Source organism: Prunus dulcis, chromosome 6 (assembly GCF_902201215.1).
Source record: "Prunus dulcis chromosome 6, ALMONDv2, whole genome shotgun sequence".
Taxonomy (NCBI): domain Eukaryota; kingdom Viridiplantae; phylum Streptophyta; class Magnoliopsida; order Rosales; family Rosaceae; genus Prunus; species Prunus dulcis.
Genome location: NC_047655.1, coordinates 22519404 through 22545512, shown reverse-complemented (window position 1 = coordinate 22545512; position 26109 = coordinate 22519404). Strand labels below are relative to the sequence as shown.

The following is a 26109-nucleotide window of genomic DNA, read 5'->3' as shown; positions in this document are numbered from 1 at the left end:
CAAACCACTCCATCTGAACGGCCGGTACTTCCTTTTCTATCTGTCTTCAACTTGGTTAAGGTTGCACGAGTAATGTGGGGCTACGAGAGAGAGACAGAAGCTGAAATGGAAAAGGGACGGATGAGGTTGAAAATCTTTCAGAGGCTACCATAAAGTTTCTGGGATCTTTCATTCTTTTGTGCATCATAAAGTTAAGGTTATCTTTCTCTTCTGAAACTCATTTGTCTTAGAGTGCTTGGATGAGTTGGATTCCCACTTCTCAAATGGGGACTGCTAGACATAGATTGGTCTCTCAATCTATTCAATTCAGAATACACTGTAGTTTTCACATTTCTTAATTCTACAAGGTGTTTTGTTTAAAATTGCTGGCAAACTATTCAACGATAGGAAAGATGCAGTTTAAAGTAGAACCTTTTGGGGGTAGCATGGAGCATTAGCTTCTACATCTGGTTTAATTAGTAATGTGTGTAGTCTCTGTGTTCTTGTGCCTACAAGAAACATGCGTCGAACGAATGAGAGCACCGAAATGTTGCACCACTTGCATGTCAGTTACCAGAAATTATATCCGACTCACAGCATATATTTGACAAGTAATTCAACTATTGATTAATTAAGCATTTCCCTCTTGTGCAATAAATGCATATTTGCAGTAAAAACATCTAAGAAGTATGATGGTGATTGTTGACAAATCTAAATCAGGACATTATCACCTTCATAGCAAAGCACTCAAAAGGCAATGAGGTCTCAGATGCTTGAAATCATTGTAACAAAATGATAGAATCTCAGGGCATGGTCAAGCATTAAAAAAATTTATCTCCAATGCTTTACATGAGAAGGAAAGTTATTAAATAAAGCTGCATGTGGAAACTAATGTAGAATGGTACAAAAATAGTGTTCCCTTCACTTTGTGAGGATTAAGGGAAAATCAGAAACAAAGAAAAAAGAGTAAAGAGGGAGCAAACCAACTTCATTTACAAGAAGCTCGTAAGATGTACAGTTGCAGAGGAGCAGTACTTACGGGAACAGTTGTAACACAAATTGTTCAATTCATCTTTGATGAATATCCGGCGACCTGGTTCAGAAATTAGAAGGTCAAACCATCTTTCACAATATGCTCCAACCAAGATGCAATATCCGACATTGCAGGACGCTCGGTAGGATTTTCCTTTACAGCCAGTCCTGCTATATCAGCAAGCTTAAGCAATGGCTCAACATTTCTTGGAAGAGCTACGTAACGATCAATTATGGCAGCTGCCTTGTTCTGTTTAATTAAAGGTACTGCCCACTCGACAATGCTAGGAGGAGTGTAATCTCTGTCGAATGCTTTCCTTCCGCTGAGCATCTCAAGCAATACTATTCCAAAGTTGTAAACATCACTTTCTAAATCTCCACTATGATCCTTGTCATTAGATGTAAGGAGCCCGAAATCTGCAATTCGTGCATTCCATTCAGAATCCAAAAGAATGTTTGAGGACTTGACATCCCGATGAACGATGGGAGGCACAAATTCCTTGTGAAGGTACTCAAGCCCCTTAGCAGCCTGCATTGAAATTTTCAACCTGAGGACCCAGTTCAGGGCAGAAAGCCCACCATGGAGGTGGTCATGAAGTGTCCCATGGGGCATATACTCATATACAAGCAGCCTCTCCCCCATCTCTGAGCAGTAACCCAACAAGTTCACAATATTACAGTGGCGGATTTTGCAAAGGACCTCTAATTCCACTTCGAAGTCCCGACTGTTCGTGTGAATTATAGTGGCAGCATTTGCTCTCTTGACTGCAACTTGCTGTCCATCTGCTAGCACAGCTTTGTAAACAAAGCCATAGCTTCCCCTGCCAAGCTCATTGAACTCCTTGAATCCGTTGGTGGCATCTTTTAGTTCTGAGAGTCGGAAAACTTGAGCCATTCCAGGACAGGAAACTACAGATGGAAAAGGGTGTGAATCCTCATTATTGTCAGCTTCCAACTCTGCTTTCCCAATGCAAGATTTAAACTGCTTTTTGTTCCCTTCTTCTTTTCGAGAAGTTGTTAATCGGGGAAGAAGACACCAACTAACTAATATCAACAAAAAACCCAAAGCAGAAGACCCAAATATGATCACCAACCTACGCACATGATGCCAAATCTTCTTCCTCATTTCTGGTGGTGTTTGAAGCCCACAAATATCCCAACAAGAGCTGTTTTGGCAAAGAGAGCAAGCTGTGCACACTCTGTCAGCATGTTCAGTACATGAGCTGGACAAGAAGAATCCTTCAGAACAATTTGACCCACAAGGTGAACAAATGGTTAGATCTTTCCTAACACACAAGCTTGTCAAATCAGCCTCATTAAGGATGCTGGCATTGAAAGCAAACTTCCCTTCCCCACAAAAACCAGGAGTGCAAAGACCTGGACTGCACAATTCCAATGGAGGATCATACTCAGGTGGTGAGGAAGAGGCATTAGCAGCCCAGCAATCAATCACCAAATCATCTTCCCTGATCCCACAAGTAGTAAAATCTGATGAAGCAATCGCCACGAATCCAGAAGCCTTTGGAATCAAAGAAGAGTTAAAGATCCCCCAACACTCAATTCCATGATTGTCTTCTCGAACCCCACAAAAATGGTGCTCACCAGCTGCCAAAGACACATACTGGGTTCCATTTGGATAACCAGCTAACAAGTCAGTATCACCCCAACATTTCAACTCACCAAAATCTGAAATCCCACAAAGTGAGGCCCTCCCTGAAGCTAAAGCTGTGAAATTATCTACTGGACCTGAAACCCCTAGATTAGAAGAATTGGGTCCCCAGCAAATAAGCCCTCCATCTCTAACCCCACCACAGCTAAATCCTTCACCAGAAACAACCTTTTTGAACACAAGATTGCTAATAGAGTGGCCAGAAAACAGAGTGCTCTGTTTGGAACTCAAACTTTTGTTCCAAGTTTCAAAAATTTCCCAACAATCCACTGTACCAAACTCATGATCAGAGTAATATGACCCTCTAATGGCACACACATGGTTCTTCCCAGCAGCAATATGAGAATAAGCAGTGGTCTTGAATATGGGAGGTACGAGATCTATACCTGGGGCAATGGAGCTCCAACAATATGCCAGCGACGTGTTCGCTAAAATGCCACAAAGAAAGCCTTCACCGCCCGAGAGGGCAGCCATCGCTGGAATGTTGCTGAGAAAGGCCGAAGCCGAGGAAGAAGCCGAAGATGGAGTAGATGAAGAGCTGTTCTTTCCCCAGCAAACCACGTCCTGCTTGCCACTAGCGTCTATGGCACAAAAAAAGCCATCTTTGCCAAAAGAAGCAGAGATGGGGCCCATTGATCCGAACCCAGATGCGGTTGTGGAGCATAAGAGCAGGAGAAGAAGCAGAGGAGGTGCAGAGCGAGAGAACCCAGAAAGGGCTTGGTGGGTTTGCATGGTTTTCCTGGGTTTGGATCAGCGCAAGCATGGACTGGTTTGATGGTGAGCTTGCATGGTGCGGTTGGTGTTTGTGATGGTGTTGTTGGTTTTGCTGAAGTTGAGTCAGAGCTGTGAGTGTGAGGATGGTGACGATGAAAGAACGTGGGTGTGGCAGCCATTTTTACAGTGTTTTTGTGGACCGTTAGAACGTCAAGTATTGAAAGTAGTTACTGCGCCCGACTATATTTTAATGCTATTTGCCTCCATCTTTCTTTTAGTTTACTTCAAAAGCTTGAAGATTGGGTTTTCTATCAGTCTGTGTTCTTACTGTGTTAGCGTTAAACTAGGATTAGTCTGCCACTTTGTCGGGTACATGCATAAACAAGTTGGGGGAGGTGCGATTTGACTATCGAAATCACTTGACTTCTTTATATAAATTGGGCTGGCTGTTTAATTGGTGATTTATGAAGCAATTGCTACAAATCTGTCATCCGCCATGTTAGTTTCGAATGCGTGTTATTAACACCTCTTTAGAATTGTCATGTTCGTATCGAATTATATTGTCAACAATGATTTAGAATCAAAGCGTTCATGTTCGTGTTAAATACCGGCTATGATATCGACATTGCCCAACGTTTTCCTTAAAACTTTTTTGATACTTGATATTGACATAGTTGAGGTCAAATTTCATGATTTTCATTTATTCATTTTCACTCTATTCTTTTTCGGTGCTTCATTTTCTCTCTTCCCACTATGGCCTATATCAAATGCTTCTGGTATTCTATAAAATATACCATCACTCTTATAAAATAATTAGGCCACCAACATGGGTGGCATCTAATATGGAGCACAAGTTGACTAAATTATTTAGATAGATAACTTGATACTTCACTTCACTATCAGTCAGATAGCAAAGCAGATTGCACAAAACCGCACAATCTTGTTTCATTTGCTGTGTTTCTACTTTGTAAGTGGTAAGATAAACTTGTTTAAGAATATCTTGTTCAAGCTCTTATACACATAAGATTACACTTGAAAACAATTTTTAAGACATCATGAAATAAGATAATATGCAAAAATGAAGAAAATGGAGGATCTAATAGACATGTGCAGATCGTGTTTGATCTGCATTTGATGTATTGAATGAGACCATATTGAAAAGCTGCTATTAAAAATCATAACTAGTACCAATGAGTAAGAAAGTGGGTCTCTTGGTTGAAAGAAATTTACCAATTTTGTAATGGAGAAAGTGGCCCACTTGACAAATATATTATATTAATCCAATTGCTATGTGCTTTTCCATTCAACCCAATTACCTGACCAAGATAAATAAATAAAAAGGGTGTTAAGCTAATTGTCTGGAAAAGGGTATTGATTTACATATCAATGATTTCAAATTTGAACAGTTATAATATTTTGGCAGTGTTTGAGAAAAATCTCATTTGAACAGTTATAATATTTTGGCAGTGTTTGAGAAAAATCTCATTTCCCTAATATCGCTTATATTAAATATTTTAAAAATTAAAAAAAAGGGTGTTAAAGAACTTATCCTAGTGAGAGTTCAAATTTTAGACAGAAAATTTGGAGCTTTTTGTATGCGTAATTTGTGCTGGTACATTTGGTGCCAAATAAGATGTCCTAGAAATTCTCAACTGTGATCTTATATCACGTGATTGCTAGGTCAGATATGTCTGGCCTCTATTTGGAATTCCCCAGCCCTAATGTCTCTGGTAAAAAACACTTGCTTCAAGTCCCTACATTATTTGCGTCCTCTTGTCGTTTCAGTTAAAACAATCCCAATGGGTTTGTCTCCAAATCCAATTGTTACAAAATCACTTATTCTTGTTGGTACCGTAAGCAGTAAGGTGGGGACTTTGAAACGATCTGCTGCTCTATCCAAAAATCTAATTTATACATTGTAGATTTTAATTATATTCACGATTGATAGTTATTTATGTGTACACATATATGACTGTTATTAGTACCACATATGAATTCAAAAAAAAAGTTTTATGGATCTCTTTTAACACAATTGAAACTAGAGTTTTACCATGTTGTACGTAAATGACTATTCTTAATATCACTCATGTATTTATATTTATATTTATATTTATTATCCATTTATATCATAACACGTAAACTACAAACAACTCGCGGTGCTGACACGATTAGAGATTAAAAATAAAATCTTTCTTTGTAGGGTTGAAATGGTGGGTCCTGCCAATGATGCCACCATGTTAACTGTGCAATTGTCTCTATCCCCATTTTAAGCCATGGCCCATTTTGTGACAGTCTTCAAGCAGCAAGATCCATAATAAAATACAAGAAATAATCAAAGGGCATGGAGAATGGGGGCAGCTTACTTGGTGAACATGAATGGGACATAGTTGCTTCTTTGGCACCCATCCATTCCATGTGATCTGCCGTGGCAGATGATGCCCCTGAACCTTATCTTAGATTTTCTTTGTTTGCATTTTGCAGTAAGTTAAGATTGTATCTCTGTATGGTCTACATGGGTTGTTCTTTATTAAGATTTAAGTGTACTTGTAACACAATGCCAAGATTTCATTTAGAGTATCAAATTAATAATCAACTATGTGCTTCTAATCCAGTACAAGAAAGAAAAAGGTGATTATATTCCCAGCACCTAACTACTGCATCTCTTAAGAAAACCCAAAGAGGAGTGTTACCATCGGTCGCATTTTTGCATGTGATGATTTTCAACCATTAATCATTATGGGTTCTACAACAGAACTCACATTCATTTATAGCCTAAAATGCTCCATTCGTTTGCGCAAAACTGATAGTAGCATTTTCAAAACCCAAAAATCTAGTCATACTGATAGTCCTCACGAAGCGTCATTCTCTTTTGCAAATGGAAGAGAAGATTGGGGTGGGGAGAAAAGTTTTTTTTGCTCTCAAAGTCATAGAAAATCTACTTCACTAGCTCAATAGTTTTAGCCTGAGTGATTGGATAATCAAATATTCTATATCCACATAGAATTATGAAGCATTACTTTATTGGTATTCCTTTTCTGGTGCAAAAATTCAGAGTCGTTAGATTTTGAGTTGGGATAGTGGGTTGGATTCGACATATCATTCTTCAATGGCATTAGCCATAACCTCTTGAATGGATGGATCTGTTTTGAACCTGTCGTAATGATACCAAAACATAGGCCAGCTTGAAGGTTAATATAGCAAACCCTTCCATTCAAAAAGTGGGGCTCAAACAAGTTCTGAATTTATGGATGAAAAGTACAACTTTGGTGAAATTATTCAAGAAAACAAAGTTACATGAGTTATTATGGGAAATAAAATTTCAGAACAACAAATGACCCATTAGTGTAGTGGTTTGTAGTTCTGAATTCAAGTCCAAACATTCATGTAGTGTATGTGAATTTAGTATGTTATCGTCCCTGTCAATAATAAAGATTTTAAATAAAATAAAATAAAATCCAGAACAAGTTCAAACCGGTGGTACATGCATCTAGAAGTCACTAATCTAAATAATAACATAGAATTCCATAAACAATTGTAAACATTGGATTTCACTCCTAGAGGCCCAACAATTTCTGCAACATTATTGTTTTCTGAACATGATACATATTATAAGCTTATTTGCTGAACAAAGTGATCCACCACATACTAAAATAACCAATCCCCGGATAGCAACAACCACAACGCCACAAGTCTAAAGACCAGGATGAATCAGGCAAAAAGAATACAACACTTGCAAGAGTCTGGAATTACACTTGTGCGATCAATGGGATTAATTCTTCACCGTCGTTACCTGCTTCAGAAGCATTTGCACAACATCACTTGAGATCCTTGCGGCCTCTGTCGAGAGGTGCTTGATCTTCTGCTCGGTTTCAAGTTCCAGACGCTTCACATTAGCCCCTGAATCTCCACTGCTCTGCTTGGTGGCCGTGTGAAAACACAGGAGCAAAAGGGCAGAATTAGCACAGATGTATCCACAACAAAAGTCTAGGGACAGCTTAAGGTATTAAAAAGACTATGGGGGAGATATTTATAATTGGTATGTTCAATTTCCAGAAATTTCAAGGCACATATGAAAATGACATGGCCAAGCCATTGGAAAACTTAGAATGCCAGACCTAATGAACATTCAATGCATAGCTTTCACCAAAATACACATACCGCTGCAACTTTCTTCTGGAACTCAAGCTCCATTTGGGCACGGTATTCAGCAATCTCCTTTGCAGCCTCATCTTTAGCTTGTTTCAATCTAGCCATTTTTGCTAGCAACAGAAAACAGAAAACCAACCACCAAAGAAATTAGGAAGCAACTCAAACTGCTAATTTTTGGCTTACGATCTAATAACCCTTAAAAAAACGTATTAGGACTGCAAATTCATACATGATTTCCCCCAAATAACGCTTTTGATTCATATTTTGACAACACCATGCGTGATACACCACATCATGGACAACAAGAAATATCTTCCAACAGGGAAGTTGGAAGCATAAAACTTTTCCGATTAAAATCAAGAATTCATCCTTCCACACAACTTCGCAAGAGGCCAAGTCATAAACAATGCAACAAATAGAAAGTCCCTTTTGTTTGCAAAATGCAAACCCAGAAATTCATGCATCAAGTTTGCGAATAAAATGCGGAAACAAACAGATAATAGAAAAAGTAAATCTAAGAGGAAAACATACCACTTCTGGCAGCATTGACAATGTGTTGAGCTTCTTGTTCTGCAGCCAACAGTTGCTGAATTCCACCTTGACCCCTGTTGGATGCCATACTTTCTGGAACATACAACAGTTGATTATAACACTAAACCAAACGCAATAAGCAAAAATCTTCTGAAACAACAACATAAATTCACACAAAAACAGTTGCTTGCATTGAAACAATTGTACTCAGAAAAATCTTATCTTTTTTAGCATCTGATTTACCCAATTCATGCATAAAACTAAATAGATCTCCTATTTGGATACAGAGATCCAACCTAAACTGAAAAATCAATGAACACAAAGAATCTTGCAACCGACTTAAGCACTCAGACCAGTAACGTGAATTGGGTGATTTGTTTCAAGTAACCACAAACAGATCGGAGTTTCTCAGATTCCTAAAAGTAATTCAAGAGATTTTAGTGCATAATCATAATAATTACAAACAAATTGAAGACAATTGGGTCAAAATAATTCACACAAAACGAAAGCACAGACAGAGCAACGTAAAGTCAGTACCTTTGGAGAGTAGAGAGAGAGAGAGAGAGAGTTTAAGCCGGTTTGAGAAGTTGAAGTGAAAAGATTCAGAAAAAAGCGGGGGCACAGATGCGAGAGATTTTTCGTGTATGTATAAACGGAGATGACCGTACCAGACCAGGCCAAGACTCAGGTCGGTAAACGGTGTCGTTTGGACATACCCTTTTCGGTTTTTAGGTCTTTTTACCCCCAATTCCCAATAGAATTGAGCTTCCGAACTTATCTACATTATACACGTGTTCATCATCTAATCTCCATGTCCATGCTCATGCGAATTAAAAAGTTCCAATTTTTGGCGTCACGCACAAATTCAAAATTTTTTTTATCTAAAGAACAGAACCAAACCTATTGTGACTAAAAATTAATTTGTGGTAAGTAAGATCTGTTCTTGCTAACAAAAAATTATAAAATTGTCTAATTTGACGGTATTACTCTTAACTTTGACGAAAAAATTAGGCATAGTTTGACTTCTAGAATGACATTAATGTGCTGAATAGAATTTGAGAATGATAGTGATGGAATTTGAAAATTGATAATCGGTATGAAGTGTTTGGAACAGTATATGGACTATTCTTAATATATATGAAAAAAAATCCTTTGATTTAGATTAAAAATTAAATTATGTAAGAATTGATAATAATACATGCAAATACAAGTAGTTGAGGAGGTGTTCAATCACAAAACTTGATGATCAACTATAGACTATATAATTGAAGCCTCTATGGAAGTTGCATGTAGCACCAAGCTAGCCAGAAGCTCAAGCATCCTCTCTCTTAGTCAATTCATACTCATACTCTGCTTTTGCCTTAGTGTACTTCTTATCCTTCTTCTTGTACACAAGACCTGCCAACCCAACCAAGCAAACAGCCCCAAGAACAAAACCCACCATTGTTCCTCTGTTCTTAGTCTCATCTGAATCATTAAAATCTTGTGCATCAAACTCACTCTCGTCGTCAGCTTTGTAGTTGAAGGGCAACTCATTAGAGCCCGGCTTTGAAGATTGTGCAGGTGCTTGAGATTGAACTGGACTGTAAGTCTCAGAGTAACCTTCAGGAGCTTCAACTTCAGTGTAAGGAGGAGGAGGAGGAGGAGAAGGGTAGTCTGTGATTTGATCGGAAGCACCCAAGTATTCTTGGAGGGAAGGTGCAGGGGAGGGAGAGTAGTCTGGAGGGAGAAGCTGGTCATCTTGAGTTTCAGGGGACAAGGCTTCAATGTAAGGTTCTTGTGGTGGTGGTGGTGGAGGATTGTACGAATCTGGTTCTGGTAAAGAGACCACATAGCCTCCGCTTTCGGGAGCCAGGTTTTCGGGGTAAGGAGATGGAGATGGAGATGAAGCAGGTAGGGAAATGAGCTGCTTATCTGTAGGCTTGACGTCGTTTGTGATAGTGGGTTGGGATTGCGTTTGTGCAGACATAGCATGCATTGCCAAAGAGAGCAAAGTGACAATGCAGATGCATAGCTTGGAGAGCTCAGCTGATGCCATGGTTAAGGATTTTTTGTTTTGTAAGATTCAGAATGTGAAATTCTGCTGCTGAATGGTGTGGATTCTGGAGGAGGGCTCTTTGTTTATATATAGAGGTGATCAAGGAAGAGATTCAGGTTGCAATTATGATAACTTAATTGCATTAATTGGTGGCAAATCATGGGTTCAATTTTCTCTTCAATCTGAATAAATTGAAAGAAAACGAAAAAGAAAATATTCCTTTTCCAGTTTTTAATTCTTAATTTGGATAATTAATGCAATGTGAAGGCTAATTAAGGCATGGCATTAACCATAAGTATCAGTCATGGCATTAACCCATTAAGAGAAATTTCCAGGAAAGAGAAGTTGAAATGATGTGTATGAATTGATATGAACCTTTTAATCGTGACAAAAAATGAAAGCAGTACAATACAACACAAGTAAATAGTACAAGAAGCATAAATCCCCCTCATCATTTCTAACCGTCTCTTAGAACCTCAACAAACAACTGTTTGCCACATATGTTGATTCCGCTTGATGTTGCATTACCTCTAATTTTCCATCTGGCAAATCAGATGCAAGGTACTATGAGACCTTAATAATACGCTTTACGGTTAACAAAAGGTTTATAGTTTAGGGTTTAAGATTTAGCGCTCGAGTGAGGGTTTCATAATTTCGTTTCTTACTTATGGAACAAGTACTAAAGTTTTCCATCACAATTCACAACAAAGTAATTGCTCATAATTGAAACTTCTTGATGACACAATAACCAAACTGAGATTTTGTAAAAACAGAGCAGAAAGCAACATTGAGGCACATTTAAAATGAGTGCCTTGTACACACAGATTTACAAATTCCAAGCTTCCATTCAGAAAACACAACCAATCCTCTGAAAAATTATATGTTGGAGGAGCTCCTGAAAGAGCCAAGAGCTTTAACAGCTCCTGCTCTCAGTATGTATTGGTGATAGAAGGCAGCAATGGCAGCACCAATGAATGGCCCAACCCAGAAGATCCACTAGATTAAACAAAAAATCACAAAATCAAAAATTTGTAAGTTAGTTTCCTGGTCAAGCAAGTTTCTTTATATGTGAAACTAAAAGGGTAAAAAGGTCAAAGGTGCATACTTGGTCATCCCAAGCCTTGTCATTGTTGTAGATCACTGCAGCTCCAAGGCTTCTTGCTGGGTTTATGCCAGTGCCAGTGATTGGGATTGTGGCAAGGTGCACAATAAACACAGCAAACCCAATTGGCAGTGGTGCCAAAACCTTTAATTAACCAAACATAAACAGAGATTAAGAAATTAAAATTCAATTTTCTTCAACTAAAATTGGATTTAGATTTTCTTTAAAGTATTTATGGTACTTACTGGGACATGTGAATCCCTTGCATTTCTCTTGGGGTCAGTTGCAGAGAAGACAGTGTAGACAAGAACAAAGGTGCCAATAATCTCAGCAGCCAAACCTGTGCCTTGGCTGTACCCATCAGCAAGCCCATTGGCCCCTCCACCATACTTGGTAAAGTAAGCATTTTGGAAAGCTTTCACAAGCCCAACACCACATATGGCTCCCAAGGACTGAGCCACCATGTACAATATGGCTCTGACCAGTGACACCTTCCTAGCCAAAAACAGCCCAAATGTAACAGCTGGGTTTATGTGCCCTCCTGCATACATAAATGCTCACATTAGTAAACCATATGCTAAATTGTAAATTGGAGAAATTTTTGCGTTTGACCGATTTAGTGTTACTAATCTACTCAAAGTATAACACATGGTTTATAGTGTTAAGAAATATACAAGTGAATTGGTAACCTATGTCAGTATCTCAAATATGAAATCTCACCGGAGATGCCAGCAGTGCAGTAAACAAGGACAAAGATCATGCCACCAAAGGCCCAAGCAATGCCAAGAATGCCAACACCACCACATTGGTCTCCATCAGATTGGCTCTTGTATCCAATCACTGTAAGCACAGTGATGTACAAGAACAAGAGGGTAGCTATGAACTCAGCTATGATGGCTCTGTAAAAAGACCACTGGCCAAGCTCCTCTGCATCAATCAATGGTGCTGGAGGAGGGTCCTGGTAGTCTTTTCCTGAGAATCTATGTTGCCCTCCGCCAACTTCAATGTCTTTGGCCATGGCTAATTGGGTAGCTAGCTAGCTCTTAGCTTAGGTAGAGAGAGAGAGAGAGAGATGAAAAATAAGTGTGTTTGGAAGAGATTGTTTGGTGTTTGTGATGGGGGAGAGTGGAGGGGTTTGGGGGTTTATATGGAGAGTTGAACGAGAGTGGAAGTGGTATTATTAAACTTTAGGTTGGCCGTCCAAAGCTTCAAGCTCACAAGTTTTCCTTTCTTTTCTCTTCTTTTAGGTGACCCTACATTTTTTTCTGTTTGATTCGAGTTCTCTAAAGACAATTCCAGTATTTCTGACCCCCAAAAAAAAAAAAAAAAAGACAATTCCAGTAAGCTCTATAATGATCGATAAACTTCTAAAGGATAAGCTAAACTACTGTTTAGGAGATTAGAGCCCTACCAATGACTAGACCAAATTGTAAATAGCATGTTTTTATACTCGCGTATTCATGTAAGGCTGTGTAAAACTATGACAAATCGCTCACCCTCGATGGTATAGACCGAATATGAGACAATATACATACTCAAACTTTCTAATTTTTAACTTTTAACACAAATATGCAAGTTATCTTAAGACCTTATACTCGATAAAAGAGCAAGTCTTCTAAAAGTATATACGTTTGTTAATAAAAGTCCTAAGTTTAAACTTTTGCGAGTACATAAATACACTAAAAAAAAATTTTCAAATACATATGAATTACATGTAATTACACATATTCGAGATTTACTATGAACTCGATAATCAAACAAAATTATGGCACCCATATACTGATTATACTAATTAAGTTAGATGATGATGTGGATAATTAGCTGATTAATCAGCAATCTCCTCAGACTTTGAACCGTTGATGGAGTAACACGTGTCCCATGATCTTTGCAGCCGCCGCAATGGAGGAGGAGAGGTCAAGATCACATGATTATTGTGAGTATGGTGAGAAAATGGACTTAGCGGGACTCGTGAGTGAGGGAACCGACCATTCACCACCGCCCCATCCAAAGTTTCCAATTCAAAAGACCCACTCTCAACCACTCACGTCCTGCCACGTTTCGCTGCACCGGCCCATTAGCAGTCATTGTTTCGGATGAACCGGTTTAGTGGAATTTTAATTTTGTTATAATCAACATTACCCCAATACAAATAAATAACCGAAAGACAAATTAGAGACATTAAAATGCCTACCGAAAGCTATCAGCAAAATTGTCTGGCTCTTATTAGGCCGCGTGCAACAACAGGAAGGGCATTGTCCTGAACCTTTGTCTTGTTGCCCTGGTGGTGACGTCTGTTCTGTACCTGGTGGACGGTAGCAAGAAGCTTCGCGAAGACCATAGACCATACTTTAACGGAAAAGAAAAGCAAACAAACTTTAGGCATTAGGGATTGAACCTTCAAGTTTATAAATTTTGGGGTACATAAAATTTAAATTACTGTGTTGAGTTTAGGCTTCACCATTAAGGATGTTGATTACGTAAGAATTCGAAAATCTTATTTAAAAATTTTGTCTCAATTAATTATTGAGGTAAAAAAATTTTGTGAAAAAAACAAAAAAACAATAGTAATTGCTCTTTACCATAACAACGGGTGGAAACAAAAATGACTTTTTGCAAAGATAACTACTATTCATGTGAATAGTAATTGTCCTAATCCCCTTATCATGACAAAAGATAAATAAGTGAAGTTGCTCTTATGGTCATGGAAATAATTGCCTCACTGAGAGTACAAGATTTAGAGGTTGAGCTGATGGTCACCTTTTTTACCGTCGAGATTGGCCAATCGCAAGCAATAACGTAGGATAAAATCTATGAAAGGTGATTGGACGGGTGTCAGAGCACGGTCAAGATTTTTTACCTCAGCTGAAAGGATGCAAAATCAATGAAACAAAGGTCCGGCGTCAATCAAACAAATCAAGCCCAATAGCTGCTCAAATACACCTTTTAACCTTTTATCATGTAGTTCATGGTTTTTAATACTTTTCCTTAGAAATTAGTGTAAATATTGTTTACAAAAACTCAGTAACCGTTGTGAGTTATTGGGCATTCCCATTTCAATCGTCCATTTTATATATGAACAAGAGTCTCTTTATTTGCCGTTTACAGAGTGAATTCTTAAGCATCACTCAACCCATCCAGATTTCTTGAGATATTCATATTTCTTAAGATATATGAACCCATTGAGCTACCGAGCCTAGTGCCACCACCAAGCTACCGAGCTCAATGACACTATCCATCCATCATCTCATTCTAAAGGCCTTGTGGTCGAGGCCTAGAACCTTCTAACCGAGAATCTATTCCTATCTCAATCACAGTGACTCGAAAAGAAGTCAAGATCATAGCGCAGAGCCCCATTTATGTGCTCATTCATACCCACATCCACTTGCAACCGTGGTATAGCACGCCACGCATGCACACTAAAGAAGGATGCCTCTGTTACCAAGCGCACTCGGCCCACTTGATTAATTTATAGGAGATAGATGCAAGAAATGACGTCATTAAGTATAGGTGTAATATCGATACCAAAAAAATATATGAACTGGAATTTGATGAATTGGTTGGGTTTCGATTCAAAGCAAGTTTTTTTTATTTTATATTTTGGTTTTTCAGATTGAAAGGTGACAAATGTATTGGATTATTTTCTATAAATTGTGACTTCAAAAATGATATGCTACGTAGTTATATCCCTAATATTATTCACCAAACTGCAAATGATTTTATGGAGGTTGAGTGCCTTGAAGAATATTAAACTTTTGACGTGTACCTTCTGCCATCTTTTACGCGTCTCTTATTTTAGCAGAATTGCAGAAAGCAACTTCTTGATATCCTTCCAAAGATCTAGCCATAAAATTGCGTCAACAAGAGAAATAAATGATTTAGTTTAACTCCTTCCAAGTTCCAAAGGTAGCAAACAAGATTGAAGTCATTGAACTACAAAAATCTGTTCATTTGTTTCGATACAAATTCACACAAAAAACACCCCAAAAATAAATAAATAAAACTACATAATCAGCACAGAAGAATTCAGTAAAATTTCAATCTGTTTTGCCTCTTGATCATACTCCTCTGCCTCCAGCTCCCACTCTTCAGCTATTGTCTCCAATTCAGGACAAGTTGAAGTCTTGTTGGGAGATATCAGAAGGGCAGGAGCAACCTCAACCCAAGACGCCAACAATCCCATCTCCTTTGCCATTGAAATCAAACAAAACAAAAACCCTTCTTTCTTCTTTCCTTCTCTGATCAGCTGCTTCGAAGCTTGAAGATGAACAAGAAGTTGCTCTCAAAACAAACAAAAAGGGCTTCTGTTGCAGATTCTTGATTTGGGTTTTGTTTCTAGAAACAGTTTCAGTCTGTGAGAATGATTTGGGTTGAAGGTAAAGTAGAAGAAGGTGGCTTTTTATAGGGAGTTCAAGAATCATATGATATTGGTGAGAAAAATGAGTGAAGGAAACTACACCAGCAGCTGCACAAAAAAGTTACAAGGCATGTGAGGAACATGGAAAATGAGAATAAATAAATAATTGTGACACGTTTGATAGCTATGATGGCAAATTTTTCTAGCAACGCCAAGTGTTCGATCTACGTTGAATCTTATTAATGTCCAAAGCTCCCATCCCATCCAATCTATGGTGACTGCCCACCAAATTGCTTAAATTCTGCAATACACTACAAGAAAGTACCTAAAATCCCAATCATTTTTGGCTCTTCTATTTTTCACAAAAACGTAAATTTTCAACATCCTCCTCACCGACACCTTTACAGCCAATTAATCCACACCTACCCTTCTAAAAAAGAGTCCAAAACCATTTCTAGGTTACAGTAATTCGTGTATTATTCACGTAAATATATATATATATATATATATGTTGTAAAGAAGAATGGGTGAAGCCCATATAGTCAACTAACATTCAAGTTCAACACAAAATCAAACCACACACCCACCAAATCAAACCACACACCTACCAAACCATATCACACACCCACCAAACCAAGCCATTTGCTTTGCCTATAAATAGGCATTATATTTGCTTGTAATGTGTGATGAAATGAGAGAAGAGGAAGAGAAGGAAGAAAGAGGGTGAGTGAGTGAAGAGAAAGAGAGCAAGAGAGAAATTCTCCTAGAGAGAAAATTCAGTGAGCCATACATATTGTAAACACTAAAGTTGTAGCCATATTATTTTATATAGTGAAAAGTTACTGCTGCTGCTCTCCGAGGACGTAGGCATAGCCGAATCTCGTTAAATGCTGTGTCTCATCTACTTTACGTGCAGCTCAATATTCGCACATATCCCCGTTCATTTTATAACACGTTATCAGCACGAGAAGCTCTCAGGTATAATTTTTGTGCTGCACTATTATCTATACTACTAACCATTATGTTGATGTAAGGAAGAAAAGTAGTGGAGAAGTTGTGGTCTGCTAGAGAGATATACGAGCAACCCAACTGTAAGGATAAGCTCTATGCCTCTTACTTTTTCTATTATTTTATTATTTCTCTACACAACAAGTTCAACTTAATTGCAAGTGAAAAGAAGAAAAGCCAACATGATATGTCTAGCTTTCCACTAATATATCAATATAATAATATTATATTATTTGATTGTGGTGTTGATATGAACCCACAAATAATTGTCTTTACTTTATCCATATATATGGTAATTATATGGACTGTTTCACCTCCTATATTTTTTTGTGGTGGTTTTATCCACACACTTATTTTATTTACTGTATGGTGTAGGTTTATTACCCATACAACAATATCTATTTAAAAGGGTGGTGCGGGTTTATCGTCCACGCCTTTACTTTTATTTAAATGTATGGAGCAGAATTAGTGCCCATACAAGCACATTTACTTTATCGCAAATTTACTTTTACTTAAAGTATGATGTGGAATTAACCCTCATACTTTATGAATTTACTTTACCGCACATTTAATTTTATTCAAGGTATGGTGCGGGATTAACGTCCATACAGCAAGCAATTTAATTTATGAATTTACTTTACCGCACATTTAATTTTATTTAAGGTATGGTGCGAGATTAACGTCCATACAACAAGCAATTTAATTTATGAATTTACTTTACCGCACATTTAATTTTATTTAAGGTATGGTGCGGGATTAACGTCCATACAACAAGCAATTTAATTTATGAATTTACTTTACCACACATTTACATTTATTTAAAGTATGGTGCGGGTTTATCGTCCATACCAGTAATTTATTTACTAGTAATTTATTTTATGGATTAATTGTGCTGTATGATGAGTTTTTACAATATACAGATCAGGACCAGAAGTTCCTTGATCCTCATCATACAATTACATCAGGACTTGAAGATCCTTGATGATGATATTGATATGAGAGCTGGCAGTCTCTCCGATACTATACTTGTAAACAAGAGATCGGACTTGAAGATCCTTGATCCTTGACATGTAAATAAGGACCTAGAGTTCCTTGATTATGTAACAGTGCCGTATTGGTTAAAAGTGCCGTACACATGAATATTAACTGTACTGGCAAATGTACTATACATATGAATAGATATGTATTCATGACTTGATGAATAGTACTATTCACATGAATAGTGACGTATGCATAAATATTAACCATTTTGGGTAAACCGTCACTATATACAAAAGGAAACCTGCAGCTCCTTAAACTCATGGATGAACAATTAAATGAGATGCCAGAAGTTTCTCAAAATATGGACAATTATGTAAGGACTTGAAGTCCCGAAATATGTACAGAAAATTGTAAAAATATCCATACCATGAGAATATGTGATTTTGGCCTGAAGTTCAAAATCTAACAGTGTTGAGAACCTAAAGTTCCAACAATTAAATGGACAACCCTTGAGGTATTATTGCAAATTGTGGTACACCACATATTTCTTTGGCATAAGAGAATGATGAATTTAATAAAGTTCGATTTTGTTATAATCGACACCTCAAGGAAGAAATATATTTTGTGAATTCCGGTTGTTAAAAATACACCGTGAAATGGATAATATCAGTATAAACCTCAAATAATGAATTGAGGCTCCCCACATATTTTGTTATATTTGGGCCGGAAGCCCATGGACCCAAATATATGAGAGATCCTGAACTTGAAGTTGTGGGTATATAGTAGTTAATGCTCTTCACTACTATATTGTGATATTAGCGTGGTTTTTACTCAATCCATATTTCATGTCCATTTGAAAAGGGCGAATAAATTCTGAGTTTGTGTTTAGCCCGGGCCAGAAGTTACGGGCTCACATGCATTGAAATATGAAATTTGGGAGAGTCGATGTGGTTATTTGAACCTATAAGGCACAAGGTTCCAAACCGTCATTTTGAAAAGACGTAAAAACCACAGGTGCAAGTTTAAGAATGTGCGCAATTATTATAACAGGAAAGGAGCATATAACAGATAGATTTTTCCACCTGCAATGAAGGTGCAGGCCCTGTAAAATCTATAAAATTACATTATGTTCTGGAAGCCTCTGAAGGAAGAGGACGGCGCCTCTTAAGCTTAGCCATGAGCCTCTCATGGTCTCCCAAAATTCTTTCATTTGAGACCTGCAGCATGTCTAGCCTTCTCAGTGTATCAACGGAGTACGAACTCACCAGTTTCAACAAGGCATTATTCTCTCCTTTAAGTTTCTCAACCTCCTGTTGAGACTCATGAAGCATTCTTTGAAGAGACGAATTTTCAGTTGTTAGTTTCTGAACCTCGTTTGCTCTAGCACGCAAACGATCAGCCATGTTAGAAACAGAAGCAGCACTCTGAATGCTAGAAGCCATTGAGTCATCAATAGCCTCTTCCTCAGACCTCCCTGTTAACAGCATTTCATCCATTGGAGTAATGAAATTCCTAGCTACTATGACAGCAGTAGCATCATTCATCATCACAGAATCATTAACTGTGAGATGACGATTTTGGGATACAAAGGATGGACGCCAAACTTTGGCGTCACTGGTTGTTGTGGGAGCATCATTTAAATTGAAATAATTTGGGCAGGAAGAAGAGGAAGCCATTTTAAGAAGGTTTCGAAGAAAGTCTTACAAAAAAAAACTAAAGTTTCAGAAAATGAAGGAAGTTGAGTTGAAACGCAGTTGCTCCAATCAAGTTTTGCAAAGGCAATATCTATAGACGAAAATGTGGCAACATTTCCAGGATCCCAATATCTTCTCGAATCCCCATATTATCTTTTTCTTTCCCAGAGTCCAAAACTTCACGTGGCCTCTAATAATGCCTGTCGGCACTTTCGGCGTTTTCAAGTATTATTTTCGTCAAAGCCGATCTTGCTTTACGGATTTCACGGAGCTACTTTTTCAAAAGTATCCCGAGAATCTCGCAATTTTCCTATGGTTAATTTGAAATTCACCGGTTCTACCTATTCATTGTATTTGTGTATAAATGTGTTACTAACGAAATTTTCTTTGCAGAAGACATCCAATTTTCTCCATACCTAGTGATGCGATATCTACTTGTTTTTCTTATCAGTGAGCACTCAATATGCCCGAGAAGCAAGACTATCTCTGATCATCCATTCAGGAAGCGAGACTATCCCTGATCACGTTTCCGCTACATCAGGGAACTGTGAAGGCGACCTTATGCTCTAATCTCCTGAGGTCCTTCTAGACTAGGAGAAATGAGAGCTTGTTGTTTGCTCCCACCAGCTTCCTTCCTTGATTGCTTACCTTACCTTGCAATCAATATCACAATTTTTGTATCTTTTCTTTCTTTTTATAACTCTCTGTTCATAAGGGATTTTATTTCTTTAGAATGAACATCCGAAGAAAGAATCCATGCAGTGATCCTAACTCTGAGGGTTATTTGTTTTTGACAGAGAGAAGAATTGTGACTTTTGCTCTTGCAGGATATAACTAGATCATCAAGCGCTACTTTATATTTACTGGGCCGATACGAGCTTGAATGATACTTGAGAAAAGTTTCTCCCACCTAAGGATGTAAGCAATACTTGTGTTATTTTATGCTTATATACTTATTTGATATTTTATCTTGAAAGGTAACCAAATAGGGAGATAAGTCCGTTCCAAAAGAATGGCTTGTATGTATCCATGAATTATTAACGCAAATTTTACAGATTGCAAGTTGGATACATTGATAATACACTGCACAGATTAAAGTCTCATAAGAACAAAATATGGGTATAGCAGTGATCAATATGATGCACGCCTGTTGCGTAGCAAATGATGTGGATTGAAGTCCCGAAAGGACAATCCTTTGACATGTCAATATTGATATTGTGCACTCCTAATGCGTAGCAAATTGTATGGGTTAAAGTCCCAGAAATTAATTGACATGTATGTATTAATCTGTGGCATGCCTGCAGCATGACAGATATATGGGTTCTAAATGTTCCAACTCCCTAAATGGAGATTATCCACGCCCTACTATAAAATAACGCTCCATTGGAGGTTATAATCCACATTCTCACATAATAAAAGCCCCCTGCAGTGGCTTGGGTACCCAAAAGCAAAGAAATGCTTATAATTGATGTATGCGCATGCACATGAGAATGGTGGGATCATGAATTGATGAATGACAAATTTTGATTTTGGAGTAGCTACTCAAATCATCAATGGGCTGTGTTGATTGGAACCACGTTCAATTATTAAATGTCGACAATATCATTAGCCAAAATGGAATGAGGTAATTCCATTATAGATAAGAATGAACGTGAAAGAACAAACCCACAGTACGAACCCCAAAAGATGTTAATATTGAAAGTTATACTTGGGTGTTCGGAATAAAAGGGAATATACCTACTTTGTATGACACAATGTTTTTGGCATAAACAAGGAATGTTGGGTTTTCTCCATATTTACAAATTCAATTGTGCCCCCTTATTGCACATTTACGGAGACCAACATGTTATCTTTAAAGGTTATTAAAGGCACGGAGCATATTGCCAGAAGCGATTTCCTAAAGATGTATAAATAGCTAGGTTAAAGCTATATAATGTGTCATAAAGTTTAATCCCTTTAAACAAAATCCTTGAAAGGATTGAAATTGCATGAAGCAAGTCCCTGAATGACATGTGCCTGAAGCACAAAATCTGTACTCAATGTTAATGTACATAAATTGCCTCAGTGAGTATATTGATTATAATGTGTTTGCAACACATTAAAGCTTCTCAAGAGTTCCAGAAATATTTGTCTCGACTTAAAGATCGAGCATTATGCCAACAAGATTCTTGCTTATACTAAGAAAGTATTGAAGCATTTTTATGAGGATTATCCGCTGGACACTTTAAGGATTTTCCGGAAGTATATTGGACCGGACATCATATTTTCCAGATAAGGCTCAACTCCATCACCATCATTTTGGGATGATGTGAGGTATATTTGATGCTATTTCCGCACAACACCATGTACGGGCATATTCTTTCAAGTGAACTTACAAATAGCCCAAGTTTTGTTGGAAACGCGGACTCTGAAAAATTTTATGATTTACATAGAGATAGCTCACTGGAAATATATTTACTTACTCAACTACGAGAATTATTAATGGCTACATCCTCCACTCACTCCGAAAGATTCTCACTCCAAAAGATAGTCATGAAGACATCAGGGGGAGATATTAATCAGGGGGAGCATCCAGAAGTATGCTATACAGATTGTTGTACTCTTCTTTCTTCCTTCCATCAGTTTTCTACCTCACTAGGTTTTCTCCAAGCAAGGTTTTAATGAGGCAACCAATCTAGGGACATGTGATCTCCAAGGGGGAGTGTTGTAAAGAAGAATGGGTGAAGCCCACATAGCCAACTAACATTCAAGTTCAACACAAAATCAAACCACACACCCACCAAATCAAACCACACACCTACCAAACCATATCACACACCCACCAAACCAAGCCATTTGCTTTGCCTATAAATAAGCATTATATTTGCTTGTAATGTGTGATGAAATGAGAGAAGAGGAAGAGAAGGAAGAAAGAGTGATGAGTGAGTGAAGAGAAAGAGAGCAGAGAGAAATTCTCCTAGAGAGAAAATTCAGTGAGCATACATATTGTAAAATACTAAAGTTGTAGCCCTATTATGTTATATAGTGAAAGGTTACTGTTGCTGCTCTCCGAGGACGTAGGCATAGCCGAACCTCGTTAAATGCTGTGTCTCATCTACTTTACGTGCAGCTCAATATTCGCACATATCCCAGTTCATTTTATAATAATATATACATTTTTTAAAATATTAACATTTTATGTATACTTTTTAATTATATATAAAAATAAATGTTTTTTAATGCAAAAGTATTATTCGCGCACATTTGTATTATTTACCGATATTTTGCAATAATATACATATTATTCGCATATTTTATCTGTATTTTTCATATATTGTTGAAAAAGAAAACTATTTAAATAAATAAGTTTAAATTTTATATAATGATTGAACTTTTCACTGTATGTTCTTAAGAATTACCGAATAATATACGTACGTATTATACTCGTCTTGTATTTTACTAACTATACTACACTACGGAGATATGCTCTTGGAAAAAATTCAGTTAAATCAAAAGTTATTTAATTATATAATTTTGATGAAATAAATAGATTAGCACAATATTTCTGATATTCCTTGTATTTACCAAATCTAATTTAATTAGCACTCAATTGTCTTGTTGCTAGCTTGCAAATCATCACTATCCTCCTAAGAGCTGTAACTGCAAGCAACAGTTTCGTAAGCAATACACACTTCCCAATAGTCTGACACGTATAATTATTTTGGTACTTTTTTTACATACAAGAAGATGGAAAGTAATTGCATATTTACAATACAGGGTTCATTAGACAATGTTCAGAGAGGAAGAACTCCCACTGCATTGGTCAGAAGGATAGAATTGAAGCCATTCATTATCTAAACCATTGCAGTTGCTTCCCTGATCCATTTCTGGTCTTTCAGATGGCTAGATCATAGCTCTGATCAAAGCATTCCACCGAACCAAAGCCGAGGCGTAGCGAGACACATCCAAAGCAAAGCATTTTCAAATATGTGATCATCAAGGATCCATAACCAAAGAATCAAGATGAGGTAAAAAAGTTATGAATCGTCGTCAGATTCTTCGATGCTCTCTTCGAAAATTGTCTCCAAACCAGGTGAATTCGAAGGCTTTTGTGGGTAAATGGTGGGGGCTGGAAGAACCTCCATCCATCCAGTCAAATTCTTCATCTCCTTAGCCATTTATGCTTGGACTTGGAGAAGAAAAGGGGCTTCTGTTCAATGGATTCTATTTACAAATGACTAGCAAAAAGATGGCCTCTCTTCCCCCTTATGTCAAGAAAGAAGAGAGAATTAATTTCCTTGAGATCTATCAAAGAAGGGATTTTGTCTATACATGAAGAGCAAAAGAACTTGGGAAGGGTATTATATAGCAGGAAATCTGCCGTGATTATCAGTGAAGGGTCCCATTTTGATTGATGGTAATCCGCAGTCGTAGCGAGAACCTAAAAAACATGAGGTTAACCCTACTTATGGCATTGACCAAACCCAACATTTACCGAGTTTCTTGGCAAACGATTTAAACCGAAGTATTAAAGAAACGTGCAAGTAATGTAATGAGAAGGCGAACCTAGCAAAACACCCTCCACCGTAATTGTATAATTGAATCCACCACATTTTCTATCCCTTCCCATTTCTGTGCCAACAAACCATGATCTCCTTGCGTCGCACAAGAAACTTCTCATTAACGTAACTTACATCTGCCTTTTCCTTGATAACTAAAACTACTGCCGAAGAGACTTGTAGCGCAAGTGATTATTCGGTCCCAAAAATTACTCATCTAATCTAACTGTAAGCGGAAGAAAAAGGAGCCCGCTGGACATCTGGCCCTACGGCGGTTAACATTTTCTTCAAACCAAATTATCAAACGGGTGGCTGATATAAACATCTCAATTATTTGGGCTAGAATCAAACAGTATTTTCATGAAGCATGTTACCGAGTTACAATTTCCTTAATATCCCTGTGGATATAGACCTAAACAATAGGGCTAATGCAAAGATGCAAATGGAAGAGCTATCCTTCCAGAAACGTTTGAAAGGTTAATTCAACAATCATTTGATTCATTTCACAAACTGCACTATGACTGACACTAGATAAATTCGGAGCTTCAAGCCCCGATTCGAAGACATGATCTAAAAACTAAAATCTGTGAGACTTAAAATAGTATTAGCATTGAAATGCCAATTTCAAATCATGCTACAATAACAGAAACTACCTAGTATGTCCTGCTTTATAGGATCCCCCTTATTACCTCACATCTCAGCTTCATAAGCCCTTCAGCCCTCTCCTCACCATGAAACTAAAACACGTTTGCTCACAATGGTGTTTAGGTCTTTTCAAGTTTCAACCCAAAAGCTCCAAACCTAAACGGTACTATTGATTTGTGGAACCACCTAATAACACCATGACCTAAACAATTGTTCCATAAACCGGACCCGGATTTGATCATAATTCAAACCTCAAGTTTGTTTTCGAAAATGGCTTACATTGAAAACATAGGAATTCCTTAATCTACTCAAGAGGCACAGATAGAACAACTTTCAAACCAGTGAGTGATGCTTTATAGTCATACAAAACAACCTGCACAATTCATTCAATTTTCACTTCAAAGCACCCATTTCTAAGCACAATTATACCACATTTCCAAATCAGAAACCCACAACATACCAACGAACATCAACCACCACCACACAACTACTCTATTGCATAAAAGCAATGCATTTCAACATTAAAGCATTAAACTTTTTACGTCCAGAAATTATCAGAGGAAAAAAAGACATTTAACACTAAAAGCATTACATCTCCGCATTTTGATCAAAAACATTCGCTGCATTATCAATCCATAACTGGGAGAAATTATAAAACAAAACCCAAAAATATGAAAATCATTCTATTTGAAAAAAAACTGACTAAATATGTGAATAAACCCAAAACAGAGATAGCTCAGTCCAAGGGAATCTCAACATCTCCATCAGCAATCTCCTGCTGCAGATCCTTGGGGTCTTTACCATCCACAGTACACCCAACAGAAACGCAAGTGCCCAAAATCTCCTTCACCGTCCCAGCCAACTCCTTGGCCATGGACCTGTGCTTCATGATCTTAGCAATCTCAATTACATCATCCAATGAAATGTTACCGCTGTGCTTGATGTTCTTCGTCTTCTTGCGATCTCTCTCTGGCTCCTTCAGGGCTTTGATGACCAGAGCCGCAGCTGAAGGCACCACAGAGACCTTCGCCTGACGATTCTGAACGGTGAGCTTGACGGTGACTCTCAGACCCTTCCAGTCCTTGGCTGTCTCTTTAGCAATGTCTTCTCCGATCTTCTTTGGGGAGAGACCCAGAGGACCGATCTTGGGAGCGAGGGAACTGGCGGCGCCGACCTCGCCTCCGGTGACGCGGACGTAGACATCGACCACCTGAGATGGGTCGAACTTTGGAGGCATGGCTTCTTCGGCGGCGCTCTGGGTTTGGAGGGGTTAGGGTTTTGGATGGAGGAGGCAGCTTGCGAGTGAATGTGTGGTTTTTGTAGGGGAGCTTCATATAACGCTAGGGTTTTGTGGATCGAGAGATTGCCAAATAGAAATGACAATGATCTCCTCGGCTTTTGTTGGGCTTGTTCCTAGTAATCGCATTGGAACCCAAAAATATTCTGTCTCTCCACACCCAAAATTCAGTCGCCACACTTTTAGCCCAAGTTGACCCATATCTTTTGTGTCATTGACGGCCGTTGATCCACGGACCACCGATCTATTGGACTTTAGCCCCATTCAGTCCAAACTTGCTAGTGGCTGGGTCCATTCGACCATCCTAATATGGTGCTTGTGTTCAAGCCTAATTCCTCTTGGTCCAAGTCTCCATATATTTGATGAGTCATCTATAGT

General features: G+C 38.0%; 5 protein-coding genes across 5 annotated transcripts; all 5 read right to left on the bottom strand.

Annotated features, from left to right (window-relative positions):
* Nucleotides 1–780: 780 nt before the first annotated feature.
* On the bottom strand, nucleotides 781–3848 carry LOC117631250 (serine/threonine-protein kinase-like protein CCR1). The gene has a single exon (XM_034364290.1). It carries the CDS (start codon nucleotides 3410–3412, stop codon nucleotides 1085–1087), a length of 2328 nt encoding a protein of 775 aa, XP_034220181.1. The 5' UTR covers nucleotides 3413–3848; the 3' UTR covers nucleotides 781–1084.
* Nucleotides 3849–6876: 3028 nt separating this feature from the next.
* Nucleotides 6877–8801, bottom strand: LOC117631253 (V-type proton ATPase subunit G-like). The gene is made up of 4 exons (XM_034364294.1): nucleotides 8612–8801; nucleotides 8075–8167; nucleotides 7553–7653; nucleotides 6877–7307 (listed from the first exon to the last, which is right to left on the bottom strand). Exons 2-4 carry the CDS (start codon nucleotides 8160–8162, stop codon nucleotides 7164–7166), a joined length of 333 nt encoding a protein of 110 aa, XP_034220185.1. The 5' UTR covers nucleotides 8163–8167; nucleotides 8612–8801; the 3' UTR covers nucleotides 6877–7163.
* Nucleotides 8802–9386: 585 nt separating this feature from the next.
* LOC117630477 (vegetative cell wall protein gp1-like) lies at nucleotides 9387–10112 on the bottom strand. The gene has a single exon (XM_034363185.1). It carries the CDS (start codon nucleotides 10110–10112, stop codon nucleotides 9387–9389), a length of 726 nt encoding a protein of 241 aa, XP_034219076.1.
* A 685-nt stretch (nucleotides 10113–10797) lies between these two features.
* On the bottom strand, nucleotides 10798–12355 carry LOC117631005 (probable aquaporin PIP2-5). Its single transcript, XM_034363911.1, has 4 exons — nucleotides 11935–12355; nucleotides 11460–11755; nucleotides 11218–11358; nucleotides 10798–11108 (listed from the first exon to the last, which is right to left on the bottom strand). Exons 1-4 carry the CDS (start codon nucleotides 12230–12232, stop codon nucleotides 10989–10991), a joined length of 855 nt encoding a protein of 284 aa, XP_034219802.1. The 5' UTR covers nucleotides 12233–12355; the 3' UTR covers nucleotides 10798–10988.
* Nucleotides 12356–24824: 12469 nt separating this feature from the next.
* On the bottom strand, nucleotides 24825–25790 carry LOC117632400 (60S ribosomal protein L12). The gene has a single exon (XM_034365859.1). The coding sequence runs from the start codon at nucleotides 25669–25671 to the stop codon at nucleotides 25171–25173; it is 501 nt and encodes a 166-aa protein (XP_034221750.1). The 5' UTR covers nucleotides 25672–25790; the 3' UTR covers nucleotides 24825–25170.
* Between the last annotated feature and the right edge of the window lie 319 nt (nucleotides 25791–26109).

Coding starts and splice junctions, on each gene's coding strand:
- LOC117630477 (XM_034363185.1), bottom strand. CDS start 10,112: ATGGCATCAGCTGAGCTCTCCAAGCTATGCATCTGCATTGTCACTTTG.
- LOC117632400 (XM_034365859.1), bottom strand. CDS start 25,671: ATGCCTCCAAAGTTCGACCCATCTCAGGTGGTCGATGTCTACGTCCGC.
- LOC117631250 (XM_034364290.1), bottom strand. CDS start 3,412: ATGCAAACCCACCAAGCCCTTTCTGGGTTCTCTCGCTCTGCACCTCCT.
- LOC117631005 (XM_034363911.1), bottom strand. CDS start 12,232: ATGGCCAAAGACATTGAAGTTGGCGGAGGGCAACATAGATTCTCAGGA. Junction 11,756..11,934: donor CTGCACTGCTGGCATCTCCG/GTGAGATTTCAT, acceptor TTATGTATGCAG/GAGGGCACATAAACCCAGCT. Junction 11,359..11,459: donor CAAGGGATTCACATGTCCCA/GTAAGTACCATA, acceptor GGTTAATTAAAG/GTTTTGGCACCACTGCCAAT.
- LOC117631253 (XM_034364294.1), bottom strand. CDS start 8,162: ATGGCATCCAACAGGGGTCAAGGTGGAATTCAGCAACTGTTGGCTGCA. Junction 7,654..8,074: donor TGTCAATGCTGCCAGAAGTG/GTATGTTTTCCT, acceptor TTCTGTTGCTAG/CAAAAATGGCTAGATTGAAA. Junction 7,308..7,552: donor TCCAGAAGAAAGTTGCAGCG/GTATGTGTATTT, acceptor GCCACCAAGCAG/AGCAGTGGAGATTCAGGGGC.